The sequence below is a fragment of the Seriola dumerili genome, unplaced genomic scaffold (assembly GCF_002260705.1).
Source record: "Seriola dumerili isolate Sdu_G_001 unplaced genomic scaffold, Sdu_1.0 BDQW01000066.1, whole genome shotgun sequence".
In the NCBI taxonomy this organism is placed as follows: Eukaryota; Metazoa; Chordata; class Actinopteri; order Carangiformes; family Carangidae; genus Seriola; species Seriola dumerili.
This window is the reverse complement of record NW_019174321.1, coordinates 4,722,905-4,740,256: the sequence shown is the minus strand read 5'-3', so window position 1 is coordinate 4,740,256 and position 17,352 is coordinate 4,722,905. Positions and strand designations below refer to the sequence as shown.

Here is a 17,352-nt window from a genome sequence, read left to right as displayed (position 1 = left end):
TGCCATATTGCAACATAAAACCAGTGTCGTGATTGTGGGACACATTGGATTTTACACACAGCAGTCCGGTAACTTGTTGTTTGACCTATTTATGTGATGCAGCACTAAAGTCATGTTAAATGTTCAGGCCCCAAGGTGACCGAAGCAGCTCTGTGTCATAATGAGGTATGAAGCTTGTTCAGGAAAAGTAACAGAGTAACAGATGGCGTGCTGGAGTTTGTGATTTCAACAGCTGTTGGATGAACTTAGTGTTGTGTAGTGACTCATCTTACATTTGAAATGTTAGGAGGAAAATCGCGTCACCCATCTTTTATGTGCCGTCTCCACAACCACAGCAAAGAACTGTTAATGGTTCAAGCTAAAAACAAAGGTTGACAGTGCTCGTGACATGTGTAACAGGCATTCTCAAAGTCTCGGAGAAACTTCTCAGCCCATCTAAAGACATTCACTATTCCTTAGCATTTTTCTAAGAATGATTTTATTTTGCATGTGTCTATTTGACATATGCATTTTACATACACTGCCTGACCTTTTATAAACTTCCCTGTAACTATCAACTGGAGGTTTTTTAATTTACTTATTTTATAATTGGAAAATATCTACAAAATCTGGGGTTTTGCGCATTTTGTCGCAAATTCATAGGAATTTGTATTAAAATAGATAGCAAAATAACAACATTAATTGTTTTTTAAGTGGAGTTTGCATGTATACAACATATCTTTAGACAAAAATATATATATCATTTAATCCAAAATACAGCTTAACCAGTACAGTTCACTAAATGAAAGGACTTGTCATGATGGAGTGGCTGTGAGGGTTGAAAGAGAAAGGAAATATTGACCTCTTGTGAAATACTGTTGTAACTACACCCAAAGCAAAAGCACTGGTGGTACTTGCAGCGACCATGACTGCTTATGATGGTTTTTATTTCACAAATCTTGGATATAATTGATATTGAAGATAATATTACTGTTTAAATCATTTAAAAAATGGAAACATGGTTACTGGGATGAGTTTTGAGAAATCTGGCAAGACAAATTCTTCTGTTCAACTTGTACAGATTTCTTTAGCCATATCCAATCCCATGGTTTTGCTCAGACAAGTTTTAACAGTGTTAACAGTATATAACCTCCTGAAACACATGATACATTTACAACATCAGTGTTTTCTGTTTCTTGTATGATTTGTGTGTATGTTTACTTTCACAACCTCACACAGCTGAGTTTTAATGTCATTAAAATATTATTTTCTGGTTCTTAACAGTGGCTATCAAGAAACGCTCCAGAGTTCCTGGGGTAATGATCACTCAGTATGTTGAGCAACTGCCTGCAGGAAAGTCGACACCTGACTTCACCCGGAAGCCGATGCCTACGACTGTTCAGGAGGGTAAAAAAAAAAGTTTTTAAAAAAAAGTAAAACTGTGATTACAACAAAATTATAAAACACTATTTACAACTGTATCACTATTGCATGGCTCTCTGTCTTTTCGTCTTTTTTAGGTAAAAAGGCGTTTTTAAAAGCTATGGTTAGTGGAGAGCCGGCACCTACTGTCACCTGGGAGCGTAACAAGGGCCAAGTTAATGACCCAGAAAAGTACAAGACCAGATATGATGAAAGAACTCGAGAGCACATTTTGGAGGTGAAAAAACAGTACTTGCATAAAATGCTCCACATCTCATAAAACACAAACTAATCTCAATTCACACCTGCTGCTCTGCATTTTAAGTATGAGGTGCACAAAAGTCAGGTACTTTGATTTGTTTTCAATCACATTAGACGAGTTCATTTTTCATGTCAGTGTGAGACAGAAGCTTCTAGTCAGCTCAGTCATGCAGTCTTCCAATGATTATATTGTGTTATCAGATACCCAGTGTAAAACCCGACCAAGCTGACACATACAAGTGCTTTGCCACCAATGAGTATGGAAAGGCTATCGTCACTGCAACGCTCAATGTTATTGAAGGTAAGAGATAGATTTACAATGGTAATTCAAATCAAACTACAATATAGCATATTGTCACTGTGACTACTCATTTATATTTTGGTTTTTGTTGCTTTCGTGGTGTTTTCTTTCAGTTGGCTTCAAGAAGAAAGGCCAGCCAGGTACGAAGTTAACAACAGGACCAAAGTTTTCTCTTTCTTTTCTTTCCATCATCCAACAATCCATGGGTTTCAACAAGAGAGTTTTTCTTTTTTACTTGGATTTTGATCCCAGAAGCAATAACCACATAGTGTTTTCATTAACAATAAAAACCAGGAGACCTATGCTGTCATTAAAAAGTCATATGGTTTCAAATAGTTATCAAAAATGTAGAAATCAGTTTGATCCGCTGCTTATTTCTTTCTTTCATAAATTCTAAGGTTAAGACAGAACTGCACTGTACACAGTGTTTAAACAAGATATGATGGTGGGATTATAGGCCCCTTAAAGTAACCTGCATCTTATGAAACATTTTCCAATTTACTTTTCATTTAGGAGATGCACAAGGACCACACGATTTCAGAGCAATGCTTAAGAAAACGTAAGTTCAAGGCAAAGTTGCAGGTCTGCTGCTTTAAATGTGTGCTGCTGTAAACTCCCTAAAACACATTACTCTGTTTCAGTGTTGTTGTCACCAGAAAAAAACAACTGCCACCGCGGAAAGATGGAGAAATCGATCCTAAGCTCTGGGAACTGCTCATCAGCGCACCAAAGAAAGATTATGAAAGAATCTGCTTTGAATTCGGTATAACTGACTTTCGCTGGATGCTGAAGAGACTCAACCAGTTGAAGAAGGAAAGGGCAGATGAGCAGGCAAAGGTACTGTAGGCGTTTGCACTGTCCTCACACAAATTAGCCAATGTCACAGGGTCCTGAAGGACAGTCAGTGTAGCAGGGAGAGAAATGAAACCACTGCAGGTCAGAAAAAAAAAATAATAATAATTTCAGGGCGTGTTAAGTTCATCTTTAAAAAAAAAAAAGTTTTTTACATCATTTGATTTTCTTCTTCCTGGGCATGGATGCTAGTTTTGCCTGAGGCTAAACAACCTGGTGCATCTTAACAAGTAGATATCCAACGCTCTGTTCAAGCCCACTCATGTTAAAAATGTCATAGCCTCAGCTGTGAAGCTCTGAGCTACAGAAATCTTTAGATTGTTGTTTTTATTTTGCAGGTTGTAGAGAAGGTGGACAAAGTGAAACAAATAGAAGTGAAACCAGACGGGAGAGCTGAATTTAGCCTTGACATGACACTGTGCGACCCCAACAGTGCAATTAACTTATACAAGGTGGGTTGAAAATGGATCCCAAGATAATCAAATTAAAATGAATAACAGCCCAAAAACAAAGACAAATGTGTGACTATGTTTCTCTCGAAAGGATGGGACAATGGTGCCATATGGTGATGATGAAAAGTCAAAGCATAGCCTTAAGAAAAAAGGGTCAACGTATGTTTTCAGCATCAAAGACCCTCAGCCAGAAGACGCTGGATTTTACCAGGTTGATGTTGAAGAAGCAAATGTTCTTTCAACCGATTTTCAAGGTAAAGCATAACTACTGCACTTCTTGTAAAACCGGATGATTTCTTTAGCAGGCGGTAAGACAAATCAAATCACATTTATGAAATCAGTCAAATTAATTCTATGCTCACATCCACTTTCCCTCCTCTCTCAGTCCCTGCTGTGGAGTTCATTGCCAAGATTAAGGATGTGAAGGCCGTGGAAAGTGAGGACGCCGTCTTTCAGTGCGTCTTGTCAACACCCCTCAACAGCATTACTTGGTCAAAACAGGACTCGTCACTTGAACATGGGAACAAATATGAGATCACTGTCTCAGAAGACAAACTTATTCACACGTTAAGAGTTAAAGACTGTAAAATGGAAGATCATGGAGCATATTATGCCATTGCTGGGATAACCTCCAGCAGTGCCTCTCTCATAGTGGAAGGTGGGACATCTTTTCTGTTTTCTTACCAATATACAAATTAATAATTCAAATATTAATGTTATTAATATTAGACCTAAAACACATGCTTAAAAAACTGTTTCAACCAAACTAAATGATTTACTCTCCCTATTTTTTGTGTTGGCTGAAATTCAGCTGATCCAGATGGCCGAAAAGGCCGTAAGGGCACCAAAGCCGGGGATCAAGACGATTTGACTAAACTAGCATCAGAGCAGTGGGCCAAGCTACAAAAAGAAAAAGACGACCTGGAGGCAGCCAGACGAGCACAGGCTGAAAAGGACGCTGCAGATGCAGCAGCTAGAGCTGCACTGGGGGATGGAGGAGATGGTTCTGGTGACGGAACTGGTGTCGGGTCTGGCGACGGGTCTGGTGACGGGTCTGGTGACGGGTCTGGTGACGGTTTTCGTGGCAGGTCAGGTGATGGGTCTGGTGATGGGTCTGGTGACGGGTCTGGTGATGGGTCTGGTGATGGGTCTGGTGGAAAGACTGATGGAGAAGAAGGTGATGGAGATGGCAAGAATAAGAACCTCCTGGGTGATGGAGATGATGAAAATAATGACGGCGATGCAGATGCTAAGAAAAAGAAGCGAGTACGAACTGGCCCTTTGGTTCCTGACACTGTTATAGGTAAGATCCGTCACTGCATTGTGTGAAGGCTGAATAATGTTTTCTTACATTACAGAGATGACTATAATGTCATAGTTTTAATCCCAGTGTCTTTGCTACCTCGTACATTGTCAGCTTTGTCTGTTGTCATCAAGTGTGTGAGAAGGTTTCCCAGAAATTGAAGGATTGTTAGTGCGAAGTTTTCTATTCCAGAGAAGGGTGAAGAAGAGTTTGGACTGAGATGTGTATTAACAATTTTAGGCTTATATATCCAGTATAGACCACTAGACAGAGACATACCATAAACAAAAAAGGATGAAGTGGTAAGGATATTGCCATATTTTACCTGCTTATGTCATATAGTGACAGTTCCCAGTTCACCTATCTTCACTTGAGTAAATATTATATTTGTTTTTACCTAAATGAAGTTTTCACTGTGTACCAATAACGTGAATCAACCTTGAAATAAAATGAGACTTAAAAAGTTACCATGTGCGGCTTTAATAAATTTTTCCCCTTCATACCTCATTCATATCCACTAACTTTTGTAAATTGTAATATAATATTATATTTACCAGAGGTTGCATATGGTTTTTACTTTGTTCTTACTGCTGCAGATCGAGGTGTTCAGTTTGTCAGTGGGCTGTCGGATACTGTTGCTAATGTTGGTGAACGGGCAGAGCTGTCTTGCAAACTAAGCAGTGACACCTCAGAGGGTCGCTGGTATAAAAACGGGAAGCTGGTAAGTCAATTATTCCAGGAGAATTACGACTATACAGAACTACTGCCATGCATGTCACTGTTTCCTAGCGTTCTAAAGGTCAATTTTTGTCAAAAGTTTCATATAGCACATTGCCTGCTTTAATTTATCAAACGTTTGTCTTAAGAACATTGAATCTTTTTATCTGACAAGCTAACCAATGGGGATGGGGTAACAATTATCAAAGACGGAGCCTGTCACAGGTTGATAATCGATTGCTGTAAAGAAGATGATGCAGCTGTGTACCGCTTTGAAGCTGAAGGACGTAAATCAGAGGCAACACTAAATGTTCAAGGTCAGAATCTAAATTAATTACTTGGTTTGGTATCATTTGATTAATTTGGGTTTTTGACAAAAACTTCTTTTTTTTCCTCTCTAACAAGACCCACCAACAATTGACGGTGACGCTCTAGGAAAATTCGCAAAGCCAGTCATCATAAAGGCAGGTGAAAATGCCGAATGGAAGCTGCCATTCTCGGGTGGGGCCCCGATGAATATAAAGTGGTACAAGGATGACGACGAGCTCTTGCCTGGCCTCAATGTGAAGATTGACACATCAGCTACTAAGAGCCAACTACGCCTCACTAAGTGCCAAAGGAAAGATAGTGGAGAGGTCAAAATCAAAATCAAAAATGAATTTGGTACAACAGAGGCAATTTCCAAATTGATTGTACTGGGTGAGTTGATAAGAGACTTAACGTTTGCACTTATAAAATGTACTGTATGTAGAGATAAATACGTCTTGCTAGCACAATACGATGTCTTCTTATTTTGTCAACAGACAAACCAACACCACCACAGGGACCTGTGGACATTATGGAAAGTGCTGTAACATCTGTTGAGTTCAAATGGAAACCACCAAAAGACGATGGCGGTTGTCCAATCACAAACTATATCATAGAACGCCAACAAGTGGGGCGCAATAAATGGTCAGATCTCAGTGAGATCTCTGGCAGCAACCCAAGTTACAAAGATTCAGATGTGGACCCTGGAAGGAGGTACTGCTACCGGATCAGAGCCAAGAACACAGAAGGCATCAGTGACTACCTGCAGACAGAGGACATACAAGCTGGTGTACTACGTAAGCCTAATTTCTATAATTTCTTGTCTGACTTTGAGAACACACACACACACACAGGGAGGCGCAGACCAGTGTGAGCTTCAATGCCGCTCCATCAATTTAAAACAACATCAAGTTTGCAGTACATTAAGGTTTATTTTCCTTGTTTTTTGCCTCTCTTGTCAGTTTCAGGTATCTAATAAACTTTACTTGGTGGATAAAGCACGGTGTACAGGAGTTACGTGAAATTTTTTTATTGGAGGTAATAAAACCAGAGCAACATAAGCAGTGACAGACTGTCATGTTTCCTCCACAGGTTATCCGGGACCCCCAGCAGCACCTAAAGTTGTCAGTGCCTTTAAAGACTGCATCAATCTGTCATGGAGTCCTCCATGTGACACTGGAGGAACCAAAATAGTCGGATACAATTTGGAAAAGAACAAGAAAGGCACCATTTACTGGAGCCAGGTAAACCAAGGAGGGCCAATTACAGGTATGTTCCTTGTGGCGATGCTGCCGACATTCATGAGAACGTATTTATGAATCACATTTTCTGTAGTTAAATCTGAAAATCTTTTCCTATGAAAAGAAAAATAATCTTAACCTTCAGATTTAACATATTTTACAAAATACTGCATCCACAAGGACTTGAACAGAAACTGTTTAAATCTTTTTTATGAGATTTTTGAAAAAAGTGGAATGATATTTCCACTGTGTTTCACTCTGGCCTGTAGCTCCCAAAGGCACCCTCTTCCCCATGCTAATGTGCAGGAATATACCACAGTTGCCTACAGAGTGAGGAGTGTTTGCGCTCTAAAACTGACTGATATGATAAACACTTCTTCCTTTCTCCACAGATACAAAGTACGCAGTGAAAGACGTCTTTGAAGGGGCAGCATATGAATTTAGAGTGTCTGCTATCAACCTGTCTGGTGCCGGAGACCCTAGTATTCCATGCGACACAGTAATTGCAAGGGATCCAATGAGTAAGCCAATCATACTGAGTTCTTATACTTTACTGCAGTTTTCCTCAATGAAAACATTATGATTTCAAATGAATAAGTGTGTTATTCGATATAATGCTGTCTGTAGCTCCTTGTGTCATATAACCTCACATTACCGTAATTTCAGAACCTCCAGGCAAAGTCACAGACCTGAAATTAACATCGTCCAACTACACCACATTTTCACTGGCTTGGACTCAACCTAAAGAAGTGAAAGGGGTGGAGGATGAGGCCCAAGGGTACTACGTGGAGATCAGACCAATAGAAAGCCTTGAATGGACCCGCTGTAATGCCACCCCAATTACTCTAACTTCCTACACCGTGCTTGGCTTGAGGGCAATGGCCACATACTGGGTGAGAGTAATTGCCACCAATTATGGAGGTGATGGAGAACCTCAAGGCTTTGACAATTATATCATTGCCATGCCCCCTCCTGGTAAGAAGATTTAAAATTTAAACTAAGAACTTGACAGTTTGTTAAAAGTTTAATGAAATAAAAGTTGTCTCTATTATTTCAAGTAGCAGTCTAGTCAAATCATATTCTGTAGCTGTGTAAAGTCACGGCAAATATTCGGTTTTTCTTCCAAGATACATCTGCACAGTGCACCCTTTGCCCTAAAGCAGCTGTTAAAAATACTATATTGCTCTGCACCAAGAAAATATAGCCAGCATAACAACTTTCCTTCAGTTTTTCTATGATGTAAAATATCATACAACATTTAGTTTATTAAAGGGTGGAATTTTTGTGACAAGACAGAAGGGTGTTATTACAAAGCTCTGGGTAACACAGCATGAACAAAATACTGAAGTTCAAGTGTAGCTTTCAGCAACCGTAGCAATTGGAAGGCATGGTACAGCATCAAAACACCACTGTAATGGAGGCAAAATGACTTGTTTTTATTGTTGTTTTTAACCAGAGAAGCTTCATGCACATCAGTGATACAGGCTGTCTTGTCAGTGTGGATAAGCAATGCTGTGGAATAAAAATAGGTTCCAGTAATAGAGAGCAATGTGGTATTTTTGACAGCTGCTGTATCCAGAGCACAATGGATTACAATAAACAGAGGATCAGAAATGGATCTAGATTCATACAGCTAATGTAAATCTGTGTACCAGCTTTGCACAGGTTTTGATCTCCTAATAATCAATACAGGGCAGTAGAGAGTATTTAAAAATGCAGAGAATGAAAACGTCATTTTAAAAACAAGAAAAATCGACCAGACAATTTGCTAAATTGTATAAAAACATGAGGACTTTTGATTGTAAACATTTAATTGGAAATTTTACCCCCGCAGTGAAGCCAAAATTCAAAGACCGCAACATGAAGACCTTTGTGGTGGTGAGATCTGGAAATACAGTCCGTCTGCACATCAACTTTGAGGTACTATGCCAGAGCTTTTCCTCCTACCGAGTTCAATGGAGAACATATTTTATTCTGTGAGTGTTTAGGCAACATTGCATAAATCTGATATTTACCTTAACCTCTACAGGCCTCCCCCCTGCCAGATATCTCTTGGTTAAAAGATGGTATTCCAGTGTCTAAACATGTAACAATTACCAACTCTGATAAAGGCTCTCAACTGTTAATCCCCACATCTGAGCGCTCTGACACCGGCATCTACACCATTACCGTCAAGAACCTGGCCGGACAAGAGAGCTTCAATGTTGAAATCAGAGTTACAGGTGAATCTCAGAGAGTATTTTTACAACTTTGACTTCATTTCATTTATGACTAAAGACAAATACATTGCTATCCCTTTGCAAATTCTGTTGCTTAATGGAAATATTAAATGAATGAATTAAACTTTTATTTTAGTTTTATAACTGAAACCTAAATGACTATTGTCAAACCATTTTGATAGTGACAGTGACAGTTTCAAATCCCCAGCTCAATGTTTTCAGATTTCTTTTTCAATATACTACAGACTATCAAAAATGCCACAAAATGTATTTTTCCATTACTATGTTATAGTTAAAAGTGGCAACCGTAACACTGTTGGCAGCTGGGTGGGATTCAGAATGAAAATCGCTAAACTAAGCCTGAAATGTTAGTAATCTGTTTCTCTGTATGTCTACATCTCATTGTAGATGATCCCAAGCCTCCAGGACCAGTGGAGCTGGACCAGAACATCCAAGGAACAGTGACTCTGTCCTGGTCTCCATCTCCAGATGAGAAGAGGGATGACAGGCTCCACTACATGGTGTCCAAACGGGATTCCTTCAAACGCACTTGGAGGACAGTGGCTGACAACCTCTTCAACAATAAGTTCACAGTTGTCAACATTTTGCCAGGACGGGAGTATTACTTCAGGGTGTTCGCTAAGAATGACATAGGCCTTTCTCCACCGTCTGAGTCGCCTGTGTTTGGAACGGAAAAGGAAAAAGGTTCATGCCTCCACTTCAATCACCAAGACAATCAGAAACTCACACTGCCCCTTACACAACACTAAATCATGCTTTGATCCAGAAGAAAACCTCAGTCATGACCACACTGACATTTTCAATAATGCAAAAATTCAACACTACCGTATTATCTTGCTTAATCGTGTGTTGTACAGCTCATTCTACGTGTCTAGACAAGGCTGTTAAATTTTTAAAAGCATACTCTAGCCAATTTGTATTACACTTTCATAAAGATGGGGGAGCCACAAGAGAGAAATAAGGAATAAAAAAAAAAAAAGTAATCAAAGCAGCGCAGGCTGAAACATCCAGACTTTTAGTCTCTAAGAACATGGCTTGAGAACCCCTTTTTCAGAAAGATAAAAGAAAGAAACACTCAAGCTGAGATTGCATTGCATTATAGAAGTTAGGGGAACCGCGGCTTGACCGGATGATGTCAAGCCTCTCAATAGATTTCTTATCTATCTTGTTAGAGAAAGCTGTCTTCCAAGGCCACTAGTGCAACCATCTGTAAACCCTTTATATGCTTTCTTTGCATTTTAGGAAAGTTCAAAGTGAATGTGCCAGAGAGAAAACGCTTGGACTTCCAGTCACCTCCATCGTTTATCCTTCCCCTGAGGAGACGTACAGCTCCACAAGGTTATGAGTGCCACATGAGCTGCGCAGTGAAGGGTGATCCAGCTCCTCGTGTGACGTGGTACTACAACAACATCAGCCTGAACACAAACACCAACTACCACATCACCAATGTATGTGGCGTCTGCTCCTTGCTCATACTGAGGGTGAGAGCCAAAGACAACGGGGAATACAAAGTCGTTATTGAGAACAAACTGGGGACAGCCGAGTGCTCAATGACACTGAATGTCAAAGGTGAAGAGACGTGTACAAGGTTTAAGAATCATACATAATAACATCAAAATACAATTAATTCTAATCAAACAATTGAGTGTACAGTATGTAGATGACACAAACTGAGTATGAATATGTTTCTTTACAGAGTGAAGAAGAGCCGCACCTGCTGGACAGAAGCTGATTCCTGACTGTGTTTCAAATCAATTACACCACATCTAATGAGAACTTGGATTCATTTTAAGTTACTCCACTTCCCACTAGTGTGATGCACCATTATTTAAAACATTTTACAGTAATATTACAATATTGCAGATATTTCATCATATTCATGCCTCTTACTGAAAATGTGTTCAAATAGACATTTTTTCATTTATTGTGTAATCCCCTGAGTTTAATGTTTAGCAATTATATGAAAAGAAAAGTGTTCTTCTGCATAGCCATTAACTAATTAAAGTTACAGTTGTTTAATACTTAAGGTACCCTGTCGAGTTGTTGACCCCTAGTGGTGCTAGTGAGTAAAGCTTTAATGAGTGGGTCCCTGTCTTGTTCATATTCAATGCATGCCAATGAGTATGAGTGACTTTTATTGTGAAGGGTGCAGATTAACATTTAACACACAGGTGTCATTGCCCTGGGGTTTTTATATATTTTTATAGGCGTAAACAGGAGATGACATTACAATTAATGCCAATGTTTTGTGTTTAAAATGGAGGTTTAGCAATTTAGTGGTTGCACTCCTACTTTTACCCACAGTTTTGGGTCTGGATTTTTCTCGTGCGTCATGTAAAAGAGATTACGTGAATGCTTTGTTCCATGTAGTGGTGCTTTTCAGTAAATTGCTAAAAGACAGTCCCAGGAACTGTGGTCCTTAAGTAACTGTGTGAATTACTAGCCGGGTCCATGAGGTGCTCGGCATGAGAAGCGACACCAGAAGTGGGAAGCAAATAAAGTAAATTTTTAGTGCATTATTTAAGTGCAGTTTTGAGATACTTGAATTTTGTGTTTGACTTTTGTGAGACTTTTTACTTGTACTCCACTGCATTTCAGGGACAAACATCCTAGAAAATGAATCAGCAACTACTGTATCTCCAAAACTGATTAATAGTTCCAGTAAATTTTAAAGAAAAAATCCCAAATTTTCTGGTTCTACCTTCTTAAAATGTGATGATTTGATGACACTAACCAAGAAACATTGCTAGTCCCCGGCCCATATCTTGTCACTTTCCAATAGAGACTCACTGTAGCCTCTAATCTGCCCTGAAGACATAGCGCTGCTCAGAGGGCGAATTATAACCTCTTGTTGCTGAAGCTCTTGTCTAGTGAAAATCCCCACCCGCTCCCAGCAAGAAACCATGTTAGGAAGTTTGAACGTTACTCAGACAAAACTAAAAAAATTAAGCCATTTTCTCCATATTTTGTTACATTACGCCAACAACACAATAGCACAAACTTGGCCACACCAGGGCCAGATTCATCATTTAAATACTGTTTGCACAATGAAATGAATTATTCACTTTTAGCACTTTCCATACTAGTAGCATACAGTTTGCTGCTTATAGTAATGCATTTTAACTTTAAGTTGTGAATGCAGGAGTTTTATGGGAGCATTTTAGAGGTCAGTCAATCAGTTGGTTTGCTGAAAATTAATCAGAAACTCTTCAGTAGTGGATCTGAATACTTCTTCCACCACTGCAGTTACATAATATGCTGTCACACACACACACCCAACCCAGCAGTTGCTTTGAGTATTATGGGGGGGGTCCAATGAATGACTAAGTTACAGCAGAATAGAAACGTGATACCTTAGCTCATCCGAAGTAGCAGGCACACTTTGCTGAGTCCAGTTCACTGAAGACTCTGCTCCCCGAGCCCGAACCTCCAGGCCCTCTGCTGCTAGCTGCCATGGCCAAGCGCAAGTCAAAGAAACCGCAACAAGAAGACACTTCCATGTTGTTGGAGTTGTCACCACCGCAGTCCAAGAGTAGGATAAGTTCCTGTGTTTCTCCAGCTTTGTTGTTCATTATTGTTTTTTTAGTCGGGGCCTCTGCAATGGGCTGGTTTTGTGCGCAGCAGCAGCACAGCCTCAACCAACTGTCAGAGTCTTTCACAACAATGCAAAGGGAAATAACAAACTTGCAGCAGGTGATGGAGATGACGGACGCACAGGTAAATTAGCTAATCTTGTCACCTGTGTTTGTTTGTTTTTTGCGGAGCTGGTCACTTAACTGTAAAATACTTAAACTGTCTTACTTTGTATTATCTTGTATTTACTGGAAAGTAGAATTAAAAACGGTTTTCCTTGAACGTGATTTCGGCGTAGTTTACCAAGCATGGTTACGAGCACGGAAGTTACGTGACGCGCTTTCAAAATAAGAGTACCACCTTTGTGGCTTTTAATAAATAAATAAAGTTCGACAAAATAAATTAAAATTAAGAGAAAACTTGAGTGAGAGGGGGCAAGGCTCCTTTCAGTCACGTGCAGTTTGTGCCATTTATCTGATAATATGAGTGAAAATGTTTAATTTGAAAACTCAAGGCTGTGTAACATTTTAAACTGGCTAACTTGACTCTGATAGACACCTGTTGTTATATTTAGCATGTACCAGCTGTGAGCAACTTCATGGTCACGTTTCAGTGACATTAAGAGCCCCAACTGCTATTGTGAAATTTTAACAATGCTGGTTCTTCTATCATTATCAGCATTGCTACAAATGTCTTGCTTGATGTATATTTTGTCATAATATCATGTTATAGTATTTTTTTTTAGAAGACAAAAGTCCTGCTCAGTGATTTTTAACATTTTCTACAATGGCCTTATTCAGCCAGAAATAATAAAAGATTGCTATTGTATAGACAACTGACAGTTGACAAGTTTATATAATCTCATATTATATATTGTCATATCCTAATGGCTGCAACAATATGACAAGTCAGACTGTAAATCAATCAATCAATCAAGAGCAGATTTCAAATGTTTAAACTGGGTTAACCCACATAGCTAAATAATTGAATTCACTTTCTAGATTGATACAAGCTCGGGTGTGGAGGAGAGGATCTTCACTCTGGAGGAGGTTCAGAAACAGGCTCAGCAGAAAGCTGAAGTTGCCCTCGCCACATCAGAGAAGCTGAAGAACACTGACCTTTATTCAAACCTTTGGGCTCTCCATGAAGAGATGGACACTCAATGGGCTGAAGTAAAGCAGGTCTCCCTGTCAATTGCAGCTCTCCAGGCTATGTTCAAGAACCACACTGAAGAGTTTGACGCTGTGAAGGAGAGAATAGTTGCCACTTTGAGCTCCAGCTCAGCACTGGCTGAAAACGTGGCTGGGTTGACGAGTGCTTTGTCCAGTGCATGCTCCAGAGTGGATGAGCAGGTTGCATCAGTGGAGGCTCTTAATGCACAGTTAGGGGGACAATCCTCCGAGCTGAATGAGCTGAGAGAGCTGCTGTATCTTCATAATGTCGCACTTTACACAAACAACCAGGAGATGACTGCAATAAAGTGAGTTCAGTTTGATTTGACATGCCTGAACAATGTCTAAAATGTGCTGACTTGCCAAAAAAAGTGTTAATTTCCCTCATGTGTGTGTGCGTGGTTCAGGGAGCTGGTGGAGACTAAGCAGGCCATGCGTGCCCAGGCATTAGAAGAGATGCTCAGTTCAGTGCTGACCACTCTGGATGAGCAGTTTTTCACTTCACAGAGCCTCCACAGCAGCGTCATGGCTCAGCTGGAGACTTTTCACACCCAGGTACGCCTCCAGTTCAACTTTGACCTCTTTCAAAAACTCAACACATGTTCTCATTTTGTTTCAGTGTTTCCCACATCTTAAAGGTTTGACTGCAACCACCAGATACCAATTAATTACATATCTGTCTACCTCAGTTGGTGAATGGTCCTTCTGGGTCAATGAATCTTAAGTCAAATGAAGAGGACCCAGCAGCAGGAGAGTTCATCTCCACCACGTCACAGAATGCCACTGAGGTGCAGGAGAAGCTCGAAGATGTTGAGGAGGAGGCTGAGCAGCAGGGGTCCAAAGGCGCAGCGGAAGAGGAGGCAAAGGATGATGAGCAGCCACTGGAACAGGTAGTGGAGGGGGATTCTACAGAAGAGCGAGACGTTACACCAGAAGAGGAGGAGGAAATTGCACGACCGGGGCAGAGTGGAGATAAGGAGGTCGCTGGCGAGACACCAGAAGAGGAAGTCGCAGAAGAGACGACAGACAAGTCCTTGGAGGAGGAGGAGTTACATGAAGCAGAAAGACAGGATTCTGTAGAGGAAGAGTCACTTTAATTAGACACTAAAATCTTCATGAACAAAACCGAGGAGGACAAGTAGATTGAACACCTGTAACCGTTGCAGTTCAGCAGTATTTTCTGTAGTTCACATTACTGTGATTTTAAAGTCTTATATAGATGAATGGGAACCATTTTTACATGCAACAAATGATTTGGAACGTTTGTTTTATTTCATCTAGATGGGGTTGATTGATGTATGTGTCCAAGCAGTTACACATCACTGAAAAATGTGAGGATTTGTATTGTTTTATGCCCCCTACACTGTCCCTGTTTGATGTGAACTTCTGTAGTCAGATTCCAACTGTGTACAACATTTGTAAGGATCTTACTTTTCTTGAACATGCGCTGTTCGCATTAAAAATGAGTTGAATTTTATACATCCTAGTTATGACAACAAGTGTTATGATTGCTGTTGTTAGTGCAATATAAAGGGAACAATTGAAAAGATAAAACATAAATAAAAAGGGTTCCTGGGTCTTAATTTCAACAAAGCTGCAATGAGATTCTGTGGCAAACTTGGCCATGATATTAAGATAATGTAAAAAATTTAAGTTTAATCAGTGGAATTATGTATAAATTTGAGATTAAATTGATTATTTTGAGCTATTTACACATGACAAGAATAACAGAATACAGTATGAAGTACCAGATGTGAGTAGCAGAACTTGGAGTAATTTAACACAAGTACATGTGTAGTGCATCTCACTATGGTTATTTATGGTACACTGCACATGCTGCACATGTGAGTACATATGATTCCACTGGTACATGCTGCCCTTTGTCAGGAAGTTATTTTGTGAAAAGGTTAAAGTACTATTTTCTGCCAGCAGGTGGCGCCTGTTTACTGCCATAATTATGAAGAATAAGCAGCATATGTGATAGAGGAGTAAAGGTCTTATGATACATCCATGATCTGTGTGTGCTTCATGATTTTTTTTGTCATAATAGTAAGATAAGAAAAAAAAGGAAATTCTAGTTACAAGTACATACAACTAGCTTTGTACATTAGCCTTGTCATGTTGAGCAGACTACAGTCACTCCTCTGCGACTTCCACTCTAAACTGACACTGTTTTAAAAGCAGCTACAAGCACATGTCTTTTATTTTTCATGAAATGACTTGACTCTTGGGTGGCCAGGTTGCATTTAAAATACAGTGTGGCGTGTGAATAAAGTTAAAACAATTTAGTCTGGCAACTAAACCTAATTTGAGGTAATTACAGTACATTAAATTCTCAGGACGAAACAAGTAAACCACAGCTTGACATGCCAGATGGAAACAAGAGGTCACGCCAGGTAGAAAGTATGGTTGAAAATGAGGGAGCTGACAGGTGTGGTTAGGTTATAACAACAACAGTTTTTAGGAGTCTTGCGACATAGGTGCATTACCAAAACCTCATGGTAGGTATAACTCATACTCATGTAAACTCATCGTTGCTATATGATTGATAAAAGTGCTTATATTTACTATACATACTGTATGTACAGTAGCTGCATCTTTAGATCAAAGTATGACCAAAAAAACCTCAAAGATTAAGCCTGTCAAACAGGAGCAGTAACAAAATCTCTATACAAAAATATAAAATATACATCAACACATTATGTATCATCGTAGGAATAGAAAGTGATTAAGTTGTTTATCCTATTTAATCTGATAGTTTAAGCTACATCTGATCAGGTGCTGTACTTGTGAGTCTTGGTCTGACAGCCAGCACTGACCCAGACTAGTAATAATTAGACAAACTGAAAAGAGAGACATAAAACTGAGACCACTGACACTTGTGAAGCTTCCAACATTCAGATTCTTCAAGACGAACAACGTGCAACTGTGTCAAGGAACATACTCAGAAAGGTATGTAAACTCTCAAATATCAACACGCACAGCGCCCAGCTTGGTTAAGTTCAACAGATCTAAAAACCAGAGATCTACAGTAGTATATTTATGCATCTGACCAACCTGTGGTTTTTCATACGCTCTTATCACACAAATCCAAATGTGCCTGTGCAGCTACCGTATGTATTTTTAATTTTTACTTCTACTTTCAGATGTAGCCTAACTTCTGTCACTTGTTTTAATTGAGACGTTTGCCATTTTCTAACAGCCTTGTTCCCTTTTGTGAAAAAAAAGAGTTTACAAGTCATAGGGAACAACATTTCATTATGCATTAAAATAACATGTGTACTTCCCCATGCACAACATTAAATATACAAAAAATTTCATATTTACATATTTCATATTTACAGAAAACTCCATTAATGTGACTAATGATGCTTTACTTTTTCCAGTTTTGCTGAAATGAACGAATCCCTTTAGAGCCCTTGAGCCCTGAACAATACTGCTGTCAAATCCTTGTGTCCACAAACACACACACACACACACACACACACATACATACAGTACAGCCCGCCTCCTCCTCTCCGGTCCCACTACCT

At 39.5% G+C, this 17,352-nt stretch overlaps 1 protein-coding gene across 1 annotated transcript; it reads left to right on the top strand.

Moving 5' to 3' along the window:
• The first annotated feature begins 1,262 nt into the window (after window positions 1-1,262).
• Window positions 1,263-14,131, top strand: LOC111219357 (immunoglobulin-like and fibronectin type III domain-containing protein 1). The gene is made up of 21 exons (XM_022741990.1): window positions 1,263-1,386; window positions 1,500-1,639; window positions 1,864-1,963; window positions 2,077-2,103; window positions 2,477-2,522; window positions 2,605-2,800; window positions 3,154-3,267; window positions 3,359-3,521; window positions 3,653-3,925; window positions 5,167-5,291; window positions 5,463-5,604; window positions 5,693-5,986; window positions 6,686-6,862; window positions 7,227-7,355; window positions 7,501-7,809; window positions 8,669-8,754; window positions 8,864-9,056; window positions 9,462-9,758; window positions 10,317-10,643; window positions 12,661-12,791; window positions 13,649-14,131. The coding sequence occupies exons 1-21, from the start codon at window positions 1,299-1,301 to the stop codon at window positions 14,129-14,131; spliced, it is 3,840 nt and encodes a 1,279-aa protein (XP_022597711.1). The 5' UTR covers window positions 1,263-1,298.
• Window positions 14,132-17,352: the final 3,221 nt, after the last annotated feature.

What these genes read in the sequence shown, in the direction of transcription:
- LOC111219357 (XM_022741990.1), top strand. Translation starts at nt 1,299, where the DNA reads ATGATCACTCAGTATGTTGAGCAACTGCCTGCAGGAAAGTCGACACCT. An exon ending in CTCGAGAGCACATTTTGGAG is followed by an intron (nt 1,640 to 1,863) that starts GTGAAAAAACAG and finishes TTGTGTTATCAG; the next exon opens with ATACCCAGTGTAAAACCCGA. An exon ending in AGAGCAATGCTTAAGAAAAC is followed by an intron (nt 2,523 to 2,604) that starts GTAAGTTCAAGG and finishes ACTCTGTTTCAG; the next exon opens with TGTTGTTGTCACCAGAAAAA.